The sequence below is a fragment of the Dendropsophus ebraccatus genome, chromosome 5, assembly GCF_027789765.1.
Source record: "Dendropsophus ebraccatus isolate aDenEbr1 chromosome 5, aDenEbr1.pat, whole genome shotgun sequence".
Taxonomy (NCBI): Eukaryota; Metazoa; Chordata; class Amphibia; order Anura; family Hylidae; genus Dendropsophus; species Dendropsophus ebraccatus.
Genome location: NC_091458.1, coordinates 4413504 through 4434621, shown reverse-complemented (window position 1 = coordinate 4434621; position 21118 = coordinate 4413504). Strand labels below are relative to the sequence as shown.

At 44.5% G+C, this 21118-nt stretch overlaps 2 protein-coding genes across 2 annotated transcripts; both read right to left on the bottom strand.

Annotated features, from left to right (window-relative positions):
- Positions 1 to 5741: 5741 nt before the first annotated feature.
- Positions 5742 to 19775, bottom strand: LOC138793335 (olfactory receptor 52B2-like). The gene is made up of 4 exons (XM_069971861.1): positions 19706 to 19775; positions 13004 to 13117; positions 11799 to 12097; positions 5742 to 6468 (listed from the first exon to the last, which is right to left on the bottom strand). The coding sequence occupies exons 3-4, from the start codon at positions 12059 to 12061 to the stop codon at positions 5742 to 5744; spliced, it is 990 nt and encodes a 329-aa protein (XP_069827962.1). The 5' UTR covers positions 12062 to 12097; positions 13004 to 13117; positions 19706 to 19775.
- On the bottom strand, positions 18203 to 19794 carry LOC138793334 (olfactory receptor 52Z1P-like). The gene is made up of 2 exons (XM_069971860.1): positions 19706 to 19794; positions 18203 to 19192 (listed from the first exon to the last, which is right to left on the bottom strand). Exon 2 carries the CDS (start codon positions 19160 to 19162, stop codon positions 18203 to 18205), a length of 960 nt encoding a protein of 319 aa, XP_069827961.1. The 5' UTR covers positions 19163 to 19192; positions 19706 to 19794.
- Between the last annotated feature and the right edge of the window lie 1324 nt (positions 19795 to 21118).

The following is a 21118-nucleotide window of genomic DNA, read 5'->3' as shown; positions in this document are numbered from 1 at the left end:
TCATACATATACATATTCATTTATATTATTTTGGTCTAAGAACTTGTCTAGGCCGGTTTTGAAGCCCTCTACTGTTGTTGCTGTGACCAGATCCTGTGGTGACTGTTCCACAGATTCACAGTTCTCATGGTAAAGAAGACTTGTCGCCTCCGGAGATTTAATCCTTTTTTTCTCCAGGCGGCAGTAGGTAGGAATACTATATACAGAACCCAACAGTCCTTGTAAGGGCTTAAAATCGTTATTTATTTTTTTTGATTACTCCAGATTGCTGTCTGGGACTTGCAGTTCAGCTACCACGATTTTAGCAGCACAATGTGGTGACCGTCTGCTGGCAGAAAGGGGGCATTAGGTGTTGCATACAGACCCCTAAGAAGTGCTCAGTACTATTATATTATTTTGTGGCTGGTGCTGCTGCTGTTGTACATTATATTGTTGTGATTTGTAGTACAGCTGCATAGAACCTCACTGCTCATTGTCCTGTGTAACAGGTAGCATAGACCATATACCACTACTTACACACAGACTATACGACTACCTCCAAAAACTAGTGTGACCACCAGCATATTTTCTTATTTCTTTAATGCTCAGTGCAGCCATATCCAAGCTCACTGCTAATTGCCCTGTGTGCGAGGGTGGTATACACTATATAGCAGCACTTACACACCGACAATATACAACTACCTCCAAAAGTAGTCTGAGTAATATATTTGCTTGCTGTGATCTTTAGTGCAGTTATCCAGTCTTGACTTTGCATTGTCCATAAAATAGTGAACCCCAGGGGTAAGGGTCGAGGGCGTGGGGTTCCAAGCGATGCAGTTGCCAGAGGCCGTGGTTTAGGGCAGGGTGACACAGGAGCACCTGTTGAGGAGGTAGCAGTGGCACACCGCAGACATTCACTCTCTAGCTTCCTCTCGCAAATTACGGGGCCTCAGGGTACATCGCTATTGAAACCGCAGCAATGTGAACTGGTGATCACGTGGATGGTGGATAATGTGTCCACCCACGCTAGCCAAAGGAGTGGAACCCTTGCTCCATTAGCTCAGCCTCCTTCCCCACAGCCTGGCCCCTCCAGGGAAAGAAGGGATTCAGATCCACCACCATGCTCCCAGGAACTCTTTTCTGGACCCTTCCCTGAGACAGACCAACCGGAGCAGTTGATCTGTCCCGATACCCAAACTATGCAGCTCATGCAGTCAGTGGGTGATGAGAGTCGGGACTTGCATGCGGGGTTGGAAGAGGTGTCTGATGATGACGATGAGACCCGGTTGTCAGACAGTGAGCTTGTTGTCATGCTGTAAGTCAAAGTGGGGAGCAGAGTGAGGAATTGGAGGAAGAGCTGGTGGATGAGGACGAGGTGACTGACCCGAGCTGGGTGGATAAGCCTAGTGAAGACCGTGCTTCTGAGGGGGAGGCAAGTTCAGTCACAGGACCAGTTGGAAGAGGAAGAGGGGTGGGCAGAGGGAGAGGCAGGGGCAGAGCAAGTAGATCAGCAACTGTTTCATGGAGTCAAACTCCCATGGCCAGGCCTAGCTGTTTCCAAATCTGGAGGTTTTTTAAAGAATCCGATCAGCAGGAGAGCCAACACTACCAGCCTCACCAATGCCAGCATGCGCAGGCATATGAGTGCTCAAGGCCGTTGAGTTACTGCAAGTCACGCCCCTGCTCCTTCCCCTGTGTCACATGCTGTCTCTGTCAGTACCCCGCCCAGGCCCCAGGCTTTTAGGAACCTCATGGCGGTGTCTGTCCCTCGGTACTGTGCTGTGTCTGGCATAATTTTTGTGAGTTTGAATGCCTGCTTATTTACCTTGTTCACTGAGTTTTCACTGTCATGCATAATTTTTTGGAGGTTCCACTCCTGTCTCATCTAAAGACCGGTAAAGGCCACTTCATGGCCTTTTTTTTAATGTTCAATTTCAATTTTCAAAGCACACCACAGACATTCACTCCCTAGCTTCTTCTTGCAACTTATGGGGCCTCAGGGTACACCGGTATTGAAACCGCAGCAGTGTGAACAGGTGATCACGTGGACAGAACTTATAAACTTCATGCAGATGTTGTTCTTGGTGGGATTTGAACCCAGGACCCCAGCGCTGCAAGGTTACAGTGCTAACCACTGAGCCACTCAAATTCAAACTGAAATTCAAACTAAAACTCAAATCAGCGGTGGGGAGAAGTGGTGAGTCACATGATACAGAGAAAATTACCCCAACTGCTAAAGTAGTCAGGGGGTGTCATGCCCCAGCCCAGGTCAGTCTAGTAACTTAAAAAGACAAGTTATTAAGGGGAGGAGGGGAGCAGTCAGCTTGTCAGGCACTGGCAGGAGAACACTCTCCAAGGCCTTTGACCTTCAAAGTGACCTTTAGGCCTTTAACCGTGGTCGCATGTGCCTTGCCCATCTTGGTCTGGGTCAGCACAGTTGTCGTGAGGTTGACCACCAGGCTGTTGCCCATAATTTGGCGTAATGGTGCGATTAGACAGCCTCAGAGGCATCCATGCATGCTGCCCCTGCTATTTTCTTTCCATTTCCATGGTGTTCCGTGGTGTCAGGCTAAGTTTTTGGGTGGTCCATATGCTACCTTTGCTTTAATTATTCCCTGTGTTCTCAACGCCATGCTGTGTCAGGCAAAATTTTGGGGTGCTTCATATGCTACCTCTGTTTTAATGGTTCCCTGTGTGATCACTGCCATTCTGTTGCCCAGAATTTGGCATAATGGTGCGATTAGACAGCCTCAGAGGCATCCATGCATGCTGCCCCCGCTGTTTCCTGTCCATTTCCGTGGTGTTTCCATCATTTTCTGAGGTTGACAGGTTTTCCCACAACCTTCCCTGTGCCGAGCTTGGGTCTCCTGCAAAAATGCTCGAGTTTCCTATTGACTTCAATGGGGTTTGTTACTCGAAATGAGCACCCGAGCATTTTAGTACTCGCTCATTAATAAATTGTTGTTTATCGGCCGTACATCTCTACATGTAAACAGGGAATATGCAGCCAATAGCAATGTATTTAAATAGCCGCACAAACAATACAAAGATTGTTCGTGTGGTCCTGACGCTCAATCAGTTGTGTTGTGTAAAGGCGTTTGCAGCCAACGATTGCTAGGTGTATCCGACATTATAGTATAAGATGGTTGCCATCCTGCACATAAGAGAGGCCTCACTTGGGTTAAGACCTGGGATGTTCCTTTAAATTGGCTTTGGTAAATAAATGCTGCCATCAGATGTCGGTGGTACCAGTCCCTGGATTATCGGGTGGATTCTCGAATGGTGTGATGGAGGTTGGAAACTCACAGATTGTATCGCTACAGGAGAGTTTTCCAGTCAGATTGCTTCATAGTGGCTACGACCACTGTCTAGTGACTTACAACTATAGTGCTGGATGACCGGCTGTACTGGAAGGGGGAAAGCCCTTCAAAGTTTTATGGGGAAGTCATGAGACCACCATCCCTACGTCATGTGTTCCTTTTTATTACCCCTATAATTGTGGCCCCCGTCACAGCCTCCAATTAACGTACATGTTGAGATCGTTTCTTGGCATTTACAGGGCCGGCCCTGGGCATATACACCGATAGTAAAGAAAATGAGATGGGAAAAGCCTAACAGACAGAAGGCAGTAATAAAGGGATATAATGCTTATTAATCACTCTGTACAATGCAGGAGGTAATGGACAATCATATAGTAATAATTATAATTTAAAAAAAGAAAACATCATAAGTGTTGACACCATTGACAGGAAGAACTTCAGTAATCCCGTCATACTCCATACAGTCCACCCAATTGTCCTCACTTCACCCCTGGCCTCATTGGATATATCAGTACCAATTGAGCAATCACCGCCTATGGGCCCTTTTACACAGAAAGATTATCTGACAGATTATCTGCCAAAGATTTGAAGCCAAAGCCAGGAATGTATTTGAAAAGAGGAGAAATCTCAGGCTTTCATGTATGACCTGAACTCTGTTTATAGTCTGTTCCTGGTTTTGGCTTCAAATCTTTGGCAGATAATCTTTCTGTGTAAAAGGGCCCTATGTGACATGTATTGGGCCTCTGTGGTCGTTTCATGTACATAAGGGGGAACCTTTATTAAGACTGGAGTACTTGTATCCTGCCGAATTTTCCCTGGCCGAATTCAATAAGAGGCGCACACCTTTTACTGAATCTGGACGGCTGTGCACCAGACCCTGTGCCCAGCACACCAAATCTACATCTGCAGGTGTAGATTTGGATCATTATCTACGCCGGCCAGCAGGCATAAGTCATGATAAATGAGGGGTGGGAGAAGGCCACACCTCGTCCCTACCTTGCCGCGCCCACATTGCCCACCTATCGGGTGAGTAGGGGATACGTCAGGTGTAGGCCAGGGAGAAGGGACAAATCTATTCAGAAGTTTTCAGCCTCGGACACTTTTGTTTTATTGCCCCTCATTCCGTTTTTTTCTGTCCCTAATACACCCTGTCAATAAGGACAGGGGGCAGGGGGGTAGAAATCTTTGTAACCCCTATAATCTGCATCAATATTCGGAGCGGCTCCTTAGTATGAGGTGAAGCCCCTTTGGCAGTGATTCAGCCTCCAGTATTCCTGGCTTTGAGGCCACAAGAGTTACACCTGGATTTGGGGATGTTCGGCCATTCTTCTGTGCCGATCCTCTCACCCTCTGTAAGCTTGGATGAGGCCATTGTTGAGCGCCATTGTTAGGTCTCTCCAGAGATATCTCATTGGGTTTGATAAAAACACAAAAAAGAACAGCGCTCCATAGTGTAACTCAGAAATACAGTATTCACAGACAGGTAAAAGAGCTATTAGAGGTTCTCATCTGGTGCAACTCGAGGCACAACACTCACCGCAGCCAACCCCAGAGACCACTTTTAATAAGAGACCACATGATAAATAGGGTAATAACTGCTAAAAACTTTTATTAAAATATACAGAGCGCGTTTTGAAATAATGCTGATCTCTTTTTTTCAGTGTCTTTGTAACAAGACACTTAAGAATGAGATTGGCACGATTTGGAAAGTTCTTTCCTCCTCCACACAGTCCTGTCTCTGAGCCCTACAGGCAGCTCTTTCCTCCTCCTCCTCCACACAGTGCTGTCTCTGAGCTCTACAGGCAGCTCTTTCCTCCTCCACACAGTCCTGTCTCTGAGCTCTACAGGCAGCTCTTTCCTCCTCCACACAGTCCTGTCTCTGAGCTCTACAGGCAGCTCTTTCCTCCTCCACACAGTCCTGTCTCTGAGCTTTACAGGCAGCTCTTTCCTCCTCCACACAATCCTGTCTCTGAGCTTTACAGGCAGCTCTTTCCTCCTCCACACAATCCTGTGTTTGAGCTCTAGAGGCAGCTATTTCCTCCACATGGCCTAGTGTTTGCTCTGATGCATTGTCAGCTGAAAGACCTTATACAGACAGGGTGGAGTCTCTCCAGATCCAGTCCAATCATCTGATTTACCATTAGTGACTCCAATCACAGTGTAGAAGCATCTCTGAGATCAGCAGGAGGAGCTCTAAATGTTAGTTTTTCTTTTGTAATAAGATTTGCTACAATTAAGTTTATACATTCTCATTATGGGGTATTTGGGGCAGAATAAAATGAGGAAAACATGAATTAGGAAGGACACAATATAACAAAATGTGTGAAAAGTGACCAAGGCGAAGACTTTCCGAGCACCTTATATATTGGTAATGAGATTTTCTCCACATGCCATCATTTTGTCCTTGTCTCTTCCCTCTTTGGCTGATCCAATTGAGAATCTCTAAAATGGTCTTATCTTCTGGCCCACACTGAAGACAGAGAAGGAATTTTTCCTCATGTTTTTACACAATGTGGCGGCCAACCTGTGTCTAATCTCTCGGGTTCTGATGCCGTAGATTATGGGATTCATCATTGGAGGAATGATGACATAGAGATTGGCCACCATGATATAAGCAGAAGGTGGAATTTTACCTTGTGCGACTCGATGGGCGATGAAAGAGAAGAATGCCGGTATGTAGAAGAGAATGATGACACATACATGAGACATGCTGGTATTGAAGGCCTTGGATCGAGCCTCAGAGCTGGGAAGCCTCAGGACTGTCTGAATGATGACCCCATAGGACACAGCAATGAGGATCAAGTCTACTCCTGTGGAGGAAAATGCAGCTGCCAAGCCGTAGACACTATTGACTGTGATGTCTGCAGTTGCTCTGTGGGCCACTGCTATGTGCTCGCAGTAGGTATGGGCAATGACATTGCTTCCACTGTATGGAAGCCGATTGAGAAGAAGCACGAGAGGAGTGATAATACAGAAGGCTCTTATAATGGCTATAAGTGTTGCCTTCCTGATGAATGAGGATGTGATGATGGTTGTGTAGGAGAGCGGGGAGCAAATGGCAATGTATCGGTCATAAGCCATTGTTAGGAGGATGGACGACTCAATGACAAACAGGTAATGGATGAAGAAAAGCTGGATGAGGCAACAGTCAAAGAGAATCTCATGAGAGCTGAACCAGAATATACTGAGGGTCTTGGGAACAGCAGAAGAGCTCAGAAGAATATCGGTGGCCGTCAGCATGATCAAGAAGATGTACATGGGCTGGTGGAGATGTTCATTGGAGCCAATAATAAACATTAACATGGAGTTCCCAAACAAAGCCATTACGTACATGATAGAGAAGGGGATGGAGAGCAGGAGGTGAGAGTCCTCCAGGCCTGGGATCCCCAGTAAGATGAAGTATTCAGGGTGGAATCCGCTCATATTCGACATCATGAAGTAAGATCAGGGCGGGAAAAGATTCCTGCATCTAAAAAGAGAACAAAATCATTCATGATATAAAGCAAAATCGGTTGAGGCATTCAGGAACACCAACAAGTCAACGTCTGTACATTGTACCAGGCTGGGTCACTAATAGTGATATGTAACATCTGTACATTGTACCAGGCTGGGTCACTAATAGCGATACGTAACATCTGTACATTGTACCAGGCTGGGTCACTAATAGCGATACGTAACGTCTGTACATTGTACCAGGCTGGGTCACTGATAGCGATACGTAACATCTGTACATTGTACCAGGCTGGGTCACTAATAGCGATACGTAACGTCTGTACATTGTACCAGGCTGGGTCACTAATAGCGATACGTAACATCTGTACATTGTACCAGGCTGGGTCACTAATAGCGATACGTAACATCTGTACATTGTACCAGGCTGGGTCACTAATAGCGATACGTTATGTCTGTACATTGTACCAGGCTGGGTCACTAATAGCGATACGTAACATCTGTACATTGTACCAGGCTGGGTCACTAATAGCGATACGTTATGTCTGTACATTGTACCAGGCTGGGTCACTAATAGCGATACGTAACATCTGTACATTGTACCAGGCTGGGTCACTAATAGCGATACGTAACATCTGTACATTGTACCAGGCTGGGTCACTAATAGCGATACGTAACGTCTGTAAATTGTACCAGGCTGGGTCACTAATAGCGATACGTAACCTCTGTACATTGTACCAGGCTGGGTCACTAATAGCGATACGTAACGTCTGTACATTGTACCAGGCTGGGTCACTGATAGCGATACGTAATGTCTGTACATTGTACCAGGCTGGGTCACTAATAGCGATACGTAACATCTGTACATTGTACCAGGCTGGGTCACTAATAGCGATACGTAACGTCTGTAAATTGTACCAGGCTGGGTCACTAATAGCGATACGTAACCTCTGTACATTGTACCAGGCTGGGTCACTAATAGCGATACGTAACGTCTGTACATTGTACCAGGCTGGGTCACTGATAGCGATACGTAACGTCTGTACATTGTACCAGGCTGGGTCACTAATAGCGATACGTAACGTCTGTACATTGTACCAGGCTGGGTCACTAATAGCAATACGTAATGTCTGTACATTGTACCAGGCTGGGTCACTAATAGCGATACGTAATGTCTCTACATTGTACCAGGCTGGGTCACTAATAGCAATACGTAATGTCTGTACATTGTACCAGGCTGGGTCACTAATAGCAATACGTAACGTCTGTACATTATACCAGGCTGGGTCACTAATAGCGATACGTAACATCTGTACATTGTACCAGGCTGGGTCACTAATAGCGATACGTAACGTCTGTACATTGTACCAGGCTGGGTCACTAATAGCGATACGTAATGTCTGTACATTATACCAGGCTGGGTCACTAATAGCGATACGTAACGTCTGTACATTGTACCAGGCTGGGTCACTAATAGCGATACGTTATGTCTGTACATTGTACCAGGCTGGGTCACTAATAGCGATACGTAACGTCTGTACATTGTACCAGGCTGGGTCACTAATAGCGATACGTAACATCTGTACATTGTACCAGGCTGGGTCACTAATAGCGATACGTAACATCTGTACATTGTACCAGGCTGGGTCACTAATAGCGATACGTAACATCTGTACATTGTACCAGGCTGGGTCACTAATAGCGATACGTAATGTCTCTACATTATACCAGGCTGGGTCACTAATAGCGATACGTAACGTCTGTACATTGTACCAGGCTGGGTCACTAATAGCGATACGTAACATCTGTACATTGTACCAGGCTGGGTCACTAATAGCGATACGTTATGTCTGTACATTGTACCAGGCTGGGTCACTAATAGCGATACGTAACGTCTGTACATTGTACCAGGCTGGGTCATATACCAGGCTGGGTCACTAATAGCGATACGTAATGTCTGTACATTGTACCAGGCTGGGTCACTAATAGCGATACGTAACATCTGTACATTGTACCAGGCTGGGTCACTAATAGCGATACGTAACGTCTGTACATTGTACCAGGCTGGGTCATTAATAGTGATACGTAACGTCTGTACATTATACCAGGCTGGGTCATTAATAGTGATACGTAACGTCTGTACATTATACCAGGCTGGGTCATTAATAGTGATACGTAACATCTGTACATTGTACCAGGCTGGGTCACTAATAGCGATACGTAACGTCTGTACATTGTACCAGGCTGGGTCACTAATAGCGATACGTAATGTCTGTACATTATACCAGGCTGGGTCACTAATAGCGATACGTAACGTCTGTACATTGTACCAGGCTGGGTCACTAATAGCGATACGTAACATCTGTACATTGTACCAGGCTGGGTCACTAATAGCGATACGTTATGTCTGTACATTGTACCAGGCTGGGTCATATACCAGGCTGGGTCACTAATAGCGATACGTAATGTCTGTACATTGTACCAGGCTGGGTCACTAATAGCGATACGTAATGTCTGTACATTATACCAGGCTGGGTCACTAATAGCGATACGTAACGTCTGTACATTGTACCAGGCTGGGTCACTAATAGCGATACGTAATGTCTGTACATTGTACCAGGCTGGGTCACTAATAGCGATACGTAATGTCTGTACATTGTACCAGGCTGGGTCACTAATAGCGATACGTAATGTCTCTACATTATACCAGGCTGGGTCACTAATAGCGATACGTAACGTCTGTACATTGTACCAGGCTGGGTCACTGATAGCGATACGTAACGTCTTTACATTGTACCAGGCTGGGTCACTAATAGCGATACGTAACATCTGTACATTGTACCAGGCTGGGTCACTAATAGCGATACGTAACATCTGTACATTGTACCAGGCTGGGTCACTAATAGCGATACGTTATGTCTGTACATTGTACCAGGCTGGGTCACTAATAGCGATACGTAACATCTGTACATTGTACCAGGCTGGGTCACTAATAGCGATACGTAACATCTGTACATTGTACCAGGCTGGGTCACTAATAGCCATACGTAACGTCTGTACATTGTACCAGGCTGGGTCACTGATAGCGATACGTAATGTCTCTACATTGTACCAGGCTGGGTCACTAATAGCGATACGTAACGTCTGTACATTGTACCAGGCTGGGTCACTGATAGCAATACGTAACGTCTGTACATTGTACCAGGCTGGGTCACTAATAGCGATACGTAACATCTGTACATTGTACCAGGCTGGGTCACTAATAGCCATACGTAACGTCTGTACATTGTACCAGGCTGGGTCACTAATAGCGATACGTAACGTCTGTACATTGTACCAGGCTGGGTCACTGATAGCAATACGTAACGTCTGTACATTGTGCCAGGCTGGGTCACTAATAGCGATACGTAATGTCTGTACATTATACCAGGCTGGGTCACTAATAGCGATACGTAACATCTGTACATTGTGCCAGGCTGGGTCACTAACTTCTGGGTCAGTAACTTCTCACCCTATAATCTTCTCTGACCCTCCTCAGATAGCAGACACCCTATAACCTTCTCTGACCCTCCTCAGATAGCAGACACCCTATAAGCCCAATAACTTTTCACCCTATACCCCTCCCTGATCCCCTCAGATAGCAGACACGCTATAACCTTCCCTGACCCCCCTTAGATACCAGACACCCTATAACCTTCTCTAACCCCCCTCAGAGAGCAGACACCCTTTAAGCCCAGTAACTTCTCATCCTATGACCTTCCCTGACCCCCCTCAGATAGTAGACACCCTATAAGCCCAGTAACTTCTCATGCTTTAACCTTTTCTGACCCCCTCAGATAGCAGACACCCTATACCCCTCCCTGACCCCCTCAGATAGCAGACACCCTATACCCCTCCCTGACCCCCTCAGATAGCAGACACCCTATACCCCTCCCTGACCCCCTCAGATAGCAGACACCCTATTCCCCTCCCTGACCCCCTCAGATAGTAGACATCCTATAAGCCTGGTAACCTCTCTCCCTATACCCATCCCAGATCCCCTCAGATAGTAGACATGCTCTAAGCCTGGTAACTTCTCACCCTATAGCCCTCTCTAGACACCCTATAAGCCCAGTATCTCCCCCCATACCCCTCCCTGACCCCCTCAGATAGCAGACACCCTATAAGCCCAGTAACTTATCTGTGTAGGAATAATAAACTTAGTGAAGTAAAAGCCGAGATTTCTTCTCACTCACCGGAGATGGAGTCGTAGTCGCTGCTCGGGGACGTTGTTCTTCACTGTATGAGAGGATCCTGCAGTTTATATAGTTTTTCTATATAAGCCACCTGGGACCTCGCACCTCTGACAGAAAAGATAAGCAATTATCTACAATTATCTGAGGTCCCGAGGAGAAAGGTGAGAAGAGGAGCCTGCAGACTCACTGCTCTTATATTATTTCTTATCGACACATAAAAATGGTGAAGAGATATAGCGCCCCCTCCACAGCCGATGAAATGGGAAATCAGAAGCAGCAAGAGATCTTTTCTCATTACCTCAGATTGCCTAAAATGGAACCCGTCACTTGAGATCATGCTCAAAGCTCAAGTGTCAAGTAGGTGGTGTTGAGCCCCAGTATGCACGCCTCCTCCCTCCCCTCCCCCTCCCCGCTCAGCTTCCAGCACGACGCTGTGCATGTAAATCCATCAAGGCTAGGATAAATAAGAGGGAATATCCGGACATCTCTGCATTTCCATACAATACAATCATTTCTATACAATAAAGCATAAAAAAAGTTTCTGGAGAACAAAGTTTTATAGGCACCACATTTTATACGGCTCTACATCACACAATACTAAACAAACCCAATACTGAGGAGGACAAGTAAATAAATTATCTTTTTTTTTTCAACATCAGCGCCATGATTCCCCTGTCCATGGCCGTGTCTGTTTTTGCAATTGGCATAGTATTGATCATAGGCCATGCTCACCAAGATGGCGGACTACATCACAATGTTAAAATGAATGCAGCATATTTGGACAATACAACCAGCAATGGAGATTATGTGAGACCTAAACCAGAAGATGCAGAGAGTCTTGGGTACGGTGGTGGAGCTGAGGAGGATGTCACAGGCGGCCAGCATCTTCAGGAACAGGTACATGGGCTGCTGGAGAGACTTATTGGTTCCAATGACCAAGATGGAGTTTCCAAGCAGAGCGGTGACATACATGATACAGAACGGGATGGAGAGCAGAAGATGTGACTCCTCTAGACCGGGGATTCCCATCAGGAGGAAGTAGTCCGGGTGGAAGGCGGTCATGTTCAACATTTCCATATAAACTTTCCTCCTTCCAGTGTTCTATTAATAAAGCTGAAAATGAATGTGTAAGGTAAGAAGGTCTTGTCAAGAAGAAAAGGAGGTGGCTCTCTAGTGCCACCAATAGGAGAGAGCGTGCCTGTAAGTCAATGTGCGACCCCTCTAAGAGCCTTAAATTATGACCGGGGATTATCACTACTAAGCTATAGACAATGCATCCAAGTATTATGTCCTGCGCTATAGATGCCGCATCCAAGTATTATGTCCTGCGCTATAGACAATCCATCCAAGTATTATGTCCTGCGCTATAGATGCTGCATCCAAGTGTTATGTCCTGCGCTATAGATGCCGTATCCAAGTATTATGTCCTGCGCTATATACAATGCATCCAAGTATTATGTCCTGCACTATAGACGCTGCATCCAAGTATTGTGTCCTGTGCTATAGACGCTGCATCCAAGTATTATAATAAAGCATCTATACTTGCCCACCCCTATGCCAACTGTAGCAGAGGGTCACCAGCTCACTCACAGCTGCCGTTTATTCTATTCCTGCATTGTCATGTCCCGGCAGGGAGTACCCGCCCAGCCAGTCAGTGACTGCAGTGGTGTGCTGGAGGATGGCTGCGGGGCACAGGGACAGATAAGTATAAATTCTCTTTTATGTTTCCTACACTCCTTGAAGGATTGGGATGTTTAGGTGCAGACGGTGTTCTCATTTAAGTATTTGTACACATACCCTGATGATTGGACGCTACTCGTGGGCCACCGATGTGTGCTTGCCCCCCAGGCTAAAATTTGCAAGCCAGCTCCTGCAAATATCCCAAACTTTTTGTGAGTAGTGTGCTGTATGTGAGAATTTTTTTTAAAAAAATGGTAGAGCTTCTGTCCACATTAATGTAATTCAGTGACAATCGCAATAACCATGATGAAAGGGAATGATGAGGAAGGTCGTACTTACCAGCGGTGAGATCAGTAAGAGGCGAGAGCCCAGGTACCTACAGAGGAGAGGAGAGTCCTTTATACCCTGGGTCTGATCAGCACAGGCCGAGCCTCCGGTAGAAGAATATTCACTCTGGACACCGAGGCGGAACGGCAATCCAGACCGGAACGAAAGCCATAGAAATATAATCAATAGAAATAATGAGGCCGAAATGTGTGGAATATTAACCCTTACTGTGCTCAGTGTTAAAGTAACGATCAAAATGCAATTGTTTAATTTCAAGAATTAGTCTGAAGTGATTGGAGAAGTGAAATCAGCCAAGGTACTAGTTGCTTAGGTACCATGATGGCAGACCATAAAGCTGCTACGGGGCCCGGGCGGTAAGGCGGCAACTATAGTATATATAACGTTTATGGTCCCAACACTCAGAGACCAAATTTTTATTAAAAACAAATTGGAAAACCTCATTCTGCAAGATGACAATAATGTTAAAAAAGTTGGTGGAGATCTAAATACTGTTCTTAATACAACTGAAGATAGAAAAAGAACTAAGACCCCTACTGTATATACTTCATCAGATAATATTTTATCCAACTTCCTTAAAGGGGTTGTCCGGCGATAAAAAATTATTCACAGAATAACACACATTACAAAGTTATACAACTTTGTAATGTATGTTATGTCTGTGAATGGCCCCCTTCCCCGTGTTTCCCCCCACCCACGCTAGACCCGGAAGTGTGGTGCATTATACTCACCGCATCTCGTGTCGTCCACGGTCTCCGATCCTCAGCAGTGACGTCTTCTTCGGGAGGCCGGCGGATCTTCCCGAGTGCCGGCCGCCCTCTGCAGCGTCATCCGAAGCTCAGCTGCGATTGGCTGAGCATAACTGAGCTCAGCCAATTGCGGCTGATGACGTGGCCGCGTCATCAGCCGCTCAGCCGCGATTGGCTGAGCACAGTTATGCTCAGCCAATCGCGGCTGAGCTTCAGATGACGCTGCAGAGGGCGGCCGGCACTCGGGAAGATCCGCCGGCCTCCCGAAGAAGACGTCACTGCTGAGGATCGGAGACCGTGGTCGGCACGTGACAGGTAATGTATAGCGCACCACACTTCCGGGTACACGGGTGGGGGTGGTGGGACACGGGGAAGGGGGCCATTCACAGACATAACATACATTACAAAGTTGTATAACTTTGTAATGTGTGTTATTCTGTGAATAATTTTTTATCGCCGGACAACCCCTTTAATTCTACCTCCCTATCTGATTCTTGGCGTCATCTACACCCAGATGGTAGAGAATACTCTTTTTACTCTCACTCCCAAACGGCCTGGTCAAGAATAGACTACTGTTTAGTGTCACCGGACTCTCTTGGCAGAGTAGAAGACTCTGGAATTCATGATATAGTCATTTCGGATCACTCCCCTGTTAGTTTACAATTATAGAGATATTTTTCAGAAGGGATCCAATATTATTTGGAGATTTCCTTCTCATTTAGCTAATGATGAATCATTTATCAAACTATTAAAAAATGGTGGTCAGACTTTTATTCTAACAATGCTCAACATACACAATCCCCAATATTTTTCTGGGAGACTGCAAAAGCAGTTCTAAGGGGCCAAATAATTTCTTATGTGGCTGTCCAGAAACTTCCCCAGGATCTGCGCTCTACATACACTCTTTTCCTGTCTTCCCCTACAGATGACAATAAATCTAAATGGACAGCAGCTAGACAAGCTTTCGAAATTGCACAGGAAAAACTCAATGCTATATATAGAGATCAATACATATCCCGTTTATTCCGCTATGGTAATAAATCAGGGAAAATGTTAGCTAACCTTGCTAAAGGACGTCGACCTACTACACATATCCCTGCTCTCAGAGATACAGCGGGTAATATACAAAAAGATCCTAAAGTCATATCACAACTTTTACAACAATTTTACCGCTCACTATATTCCAAAGATAGGCTTGATCTGGCTGCTGGTAAGAACTTTCTAGAGTCATTAACTCTACCTTCTCTTGATACACCTTCTCTTGATTCTCTCAACGCCCCAGTCACATTGGAGGAAATTACTATCTCTACACTTAAAAATAACAAAGCTCCAGGCCCTGATGGCTATAGTGCGGAATTTTATAAACCTATGTCTTCTGTCATCTCCCCCACACTTCTTTCTACTTTCTTAACTATTCTGACTGACCATCACATGCTTCCCTCGGGAGATACCACATATATCAGAATACTACACAAACAGGGGAAGGATCCAATATCTCCTAATTCTTACAGGCCAATCTCTATAATAAATTTAAACCTAAAATTGTTGACCAATTGATTAAGACCAATAGATTGGCAGACATCCTACCATCACTAATAGGCAGCCATCAAGTTGGCTTTATAAAAGGACGTTCTGGTGTCACTAATATAAGAACGGTACTAGCGGCCCAGTCTGGTGTCCAATCTGGATGTCGTTCTCCGGGTCTGTTGGCAATTTACACCGAAAAGGCTGGGAGTGGCTGGACATGACCTTAACAATATTCGGTATCACAGGTCAATTCAAAGATTTTATTTCCACAATATACACATCTCCGAAAGCTAGAATTCCTTCCCCCAGATTTCCTTTCAGATAGCTTCCCCTTACAAAAAGGTACCAGACAGGGTTGCCCCCTATCCCCTCTATTTTTCCATTTGGCGATGGAGCCTCTTGCTAGATATCTTATTTCTTCTGACTTTTTCTCAGGCATACGGGTTGGTTCCCAAGCCATTAAAGTTACATGCTTTGCTGATGATACTTTGATATATTTAGATAACCCAGATCTACATGTTCCGGCAGTATTAGATGCCTTAACATTTTTTCATTCCTTCTCTGGGTATAGAATCAATATACATAAAAGTCAACTTCTTTACCTAACTCCACATAAGAGGTCTACTTCGGGTCCTACGGGGGTCTCCATCGCTAAATCCTATATTAGTTATCTTGGAATCCAGATTGGCAGAACTCCCTCCTCACTATATTCCCTGAACTATCGCCCTATAATTAAGAGAATAAAACAAGATCTCCAGAGATGGGAATCTCTACCATTGTCAATTCTAGGCCGTAACCACTTAATCAAAATGATGTGTTTTGGAAAACTGTTATATCCAATGCAAACAATACACCTTTTACTCAAACATTCTGACGTTTCCCTACTCCAATCATATTTCACTAAATTTATTTGGCAATCAAAGAGACCTCGTATTGCCTATTCCACTCTCTGTCTCCCTACTTCTAAAGGTGGCGCTCAATGCCCAGATATTAGATTATATAATTTAGCCGCTCTCTTTCGCCACGCTAAAGATTGGATTATGGACACGTCATATTTCTCCAATATTTTAATTGAGAAAGCTTTAGCAGCACCTTGGCCTTTACCCACCCTGCTACATGCGAAATTACCAGAACTACCCCCAGAAATTAAGAGAAGTGTTATCTTTAAAGACACCATTGCCACATGGAAGGCGATACGAAAATGATATGGTTTACCCTTTGTCTATCAAAGATTTCCTCTGTGGCATTCAGCACTTTACCCACCTGACTCAGACAAATTGGACTACTCGGAGTGGCAGAGTGCACATGTTTCTTCTGTTGGGGATCGGCTGGATACTAATCCCAGCACTTTCTTATCATGGGATATCGTCAGAACACGATTTAAATTGTCTTCATTTAATTTACCTCAATACAATTCTATAATTGAATTTCTTACTTCCAGAGTACGGGACATAGCAGAAGCAGAAAGTGATATAGAATTTGATAATCTATTCCCAACGCCACTGGTACATAATTCTTTATCACATACATATGGAGAACTTAGATCACGCTCTCAAAAGAATTATCTAGACAATTAAAAAAAAAAAAAAATGGTCCTCCGTAATTTCTTGAGAGGATCTGACCCAACAAATATTGAGAGGATCTCAACTAGTGCATTCTGCCACTCCCAATGTGGTTCTACGTGAAATACATTTCCACTTTATACACAAGGCTATATATGCCTTTAATATTCCTTTTTCCAACTCCCACACTGCTCACATAAACAGTTGCCCGAAATGTTCACTTCCTAAAGCAGACTTGTGTCATTGTGCCTGGGCCGGCACGCGAGTGCAGGGATTTTGGGACTCTGTGCGGCTCTATCTTTTATCCACTTGGGGCCATGCCATACCACTACTCCCTCTTAGTTATCTTTTTCATTTTATTGATATAGACTCTACTACTCCCTCTCATATATTACTTCTAAACGAATTCATTTAACTCTATTAGTTTCCCTGAAATGTTTATTAAGATACTGGATATTCTACCAGATATTTCATTGGGAACTTCTGAAGAAAAATCACCAAAAACATTTATGTCCAAATGGACACAATTTCTAATTCATGATTTTACTATAGAAGAGAGAGACTCTGTCATTAATTAATTTAAGGACACTGATTGGTATTGCATGGTCGCCCATAAGGAACTCTGGGTGCACTCCAAATTTCTTAAGCTTTTACCTTTCTCTGTTAAAGACAATTCTTTCTATTCTACTGATAGTATATTTGAATATCTGACATCTATATCATGTTTAAGGTGATATTATAGGTTACTGTTTTTCTACCTATGTTTTTTGGTAAGACTACGCTGTATTGTACAGTATGTGATAATATACATATACAAATAATACATATGCCACTAATAAAATATTGTTCAAAAAATAAATAAATAAAGGAGACGCTTGCACACTAGTAAACTAGTCTAATAGCCAGCATGGATAGCAGGGTAATGATTGACTTTATAGGATGCCAGGGGCCCTATCCAAGAGGTGATTACCAGGCAACCATCACTTAGGTGCAGCACAGCTGCTGACATGCCAAGACCCCCGTCAGGTGACATAGTAACCAGGGACACCTTTGGGTATGTGTGACGTCACCCGGCAGCTTGAGCCAAATGATGGGACTTGCTTCTGCAGTGAGTGGCTACCGGGGCAGGTCCCTGTGAGTATCAACGCTGCATTGTCAAGAATTAAAAAAATAATTTTTATAAACATCGCCTCCCCTGTCCATGACTGTGTCTCATTTTGAAGATTAACCCCCATAAAGATAAATGCCAAACACGTTACATGGCCGATCCTTTCCATAGATTTTCTTGAGTTGTATTACAGTGTGAAGAGTCATTGAGTCCGGTATGTCTTGGTGCAGATCTCATAGCCTTAAAATTATCTTTTATGGCCTCCTCCCAGAGATACTCTACAAAGCATATGAGCCACCCGCTGTCTGATCTCTCTTGTCTTCACCTCATAGATGATCGGGTTCATCATTGGTGGAAAAAGGACGTAGAAATTGGCAAAGAGGATGTGGAACTGGGCAGAGATGTTTTTATGGCCAACTCTATGGGCAATAAAAGAGAAGAAGGCTGGAATGTAGAAGAGGGTGATGACACAGACATGAGACACGCACGTATTGAAGGCCTTGAGACGCGCCTCTGAGGACCGAAGTCTAAGAACCGCCCTGACAATAACAACATAAGAAATGACTATGAGGATCAGGTCTACACCGGAAGCAGCAGCCGCTATTATGAGTCCATACACCACATTGACCAGTATGTCGGCAGTAGCCAGGCTGGCCATGGACATGTGCTCACAATACGTGTGCTCTATCACATTGCTGCCCTCATACGGTAATCTGTGGAGCAGAAAAGCAAAGGGGGTTATCATACAAACGTTCCTTACAAGACCAATAGTGACTATTTTCCTTATGAAGGATCCGGTGAAGGTGGTGGTGTATGTTAAAGGGTGGCAAATGGCGTAGTATCGATCATAGGCCATGCTCACCAAGATGACCGACTCCATCACAAAGTTGAAATGAATGCAGCATGTTTGGACAATACAACCTGCAAAGGAGATTATGTGAGACCTAAACCAGAAGATGCAGAGAGTCTTGGGTACGGTGGTGGAGCTGAGGAGGATGTCACAGGCGGCCAGCATCATCAGGAACAGGTACATCGGCTGTTGGAGAGACTTATTGGTTCCTATGACCAAGATCAAGATGAAATTTCCAAGCAGAGCGGTGACATACATGATACAGAACGGGATGGAGAGCAGAAGATGTGACTCCTCTAGACCAGGGATTCCCATCAGGAGGAAGTAGTCCGGGTGGGGGACGGTCACATTTAACATTTCCACATAAACTTTCCTTTTTCCTGTATTCTATTAACAGAGTTGAAAATTAATATGTTATAATCTGATTAGTATGGTGAGTAGGTCTCATTAATAAGACAGGTACAATAGGTGGCTTTCTAGTGCCACCAATAGGAGGGAGAGTCCCAGTAAATCAATGTGCGACCCCTCAAAGATCCTGGAAACATGACCAGGGATTATTACCTGAAGGCATACTATTATTTACACGTCAAAAACGTTTTGATCGGTTGGGATCTCAGTGCTGGAACCCAGATGGTCTCTAGGAAGAGCCTGAAGAAGCACATATCAGCATGCTGTATTCCCAGACTCATCAACCATTTCAACTGATTACCAGAGACTTATACTGGGCTCATCTCCTACGATGAGACGGATTGTCTCCGCAATGGGACCCCAACTGATGAAAACATTTGACATGTCTGTGTGATACTTTGAACTAGAATCTTTCCTAAAAAAAGAAGCATCTGTAGGTAGCAGGTTTACTAAGCTGTCCAGGGGGGGTCATTCATATAAATCTAGGCTCACCTGCTACTGATGGAATCCAGTCACCAAGATCAACAGTGAACATCGAGGAGAACGTTCAGGTTTAAAATGGAGACTTCTTCACCCTGAGAAGGACGGACCACCTCTGTGATACACACTGTGCAGGAGTCAAAGATTATCACAGGTTGAAGTTTGGAGAGAACCTGAGAACAGAATGTGGGGAAATCGATGAGGAATATTGATGACCTGAATGGGTTTTTTGACAAAGTGGAATGATTAGCTAAAAAAGTATAAGGACCCAACAATACAAGAAAATACTATTGATACCAAAGGTAGCCATGTAATGCTTTATCTCCACTGTGGTAGCTCCTTGTACGTGGATTTGATGGAAGATTTTGTTCAAATAAGATCATTATATTAAAAATACAAAAACAATACTACCGCAAAAAATCCTCAAACATTGTGTCAAGACCTTGTTCATTTGTAAGATGGTGGGGGCCAAGTCTGTTCCCCCCCCCCTCCAGTGGCTTGCCGATGGAGTGAGAAGCCTGATAATGGCCTCCATCTAAGGAAACCTATCAGGCTTTGCCATGGGCTTAATACACTCCAGTATAGAAACACTTAGTGATTTTGTGCAGCACCCTGTAGGAAATTCTTCAAGTATGGCTATCACCCCGGTCTCCGACATGCAAACTGTTCCTGTAGAAACAAAGCACGAACCCACACAACTCTGCTAATAAATGAAACAAAAAGTCACGTCTCTTAGAATACAGCAATGAAACATGTTTTTGTTAAAAAATAAATAACTAAATTGGTGTGGTCGTAATCGTACTGATCTGTAAAATAGTCAACATGTCATTTATACCGTGTGGTGAATGTCATAAGAACAAAATCCACTCTTGATCCCACATATGTTGATGCCATAATTTATCATGAGGCTGGAAGAAGCGTGCACACGCAAAACAGCTGTAGCCTCATTGGGATGCAGCCGCTATTTGATTGAGTTGTTTACTGGTTCTTGGAATAACCCTGCTCTTCATGGGGAGAGGCTACTGTCTTGTTGTTTTATCTTCAGCACAGATTTACAATGTGTCTATTCCACAGTAGTGTAGTAAGAAGAAAAGCAGTGGAACGACACTTCACCTTAAAAAGACTTCACCTTTATTTCATCGGACAATAAACAGTAGACTGCAACCGAGAGGCGCTCTCTCCCTGCCGACAAAAAGTCTTTTTAAGGTGAAGTGCCGTTCCACTGCTTTTCTTCTTACTACTCATTGATTGGACTTACTATCAGGAACATAGCACCACTAGGACCACCAGAAGGTGAAGGTAACACTGGTCTGTCAAACGTGTATCAGCCGGGATCCCGTAGTGCCGGTGCAATTAACTCTTTGTATGCACTATTCCACAGTAGAGCACCACCTCGGGTTATTCCTTGATTTACACCATAACATG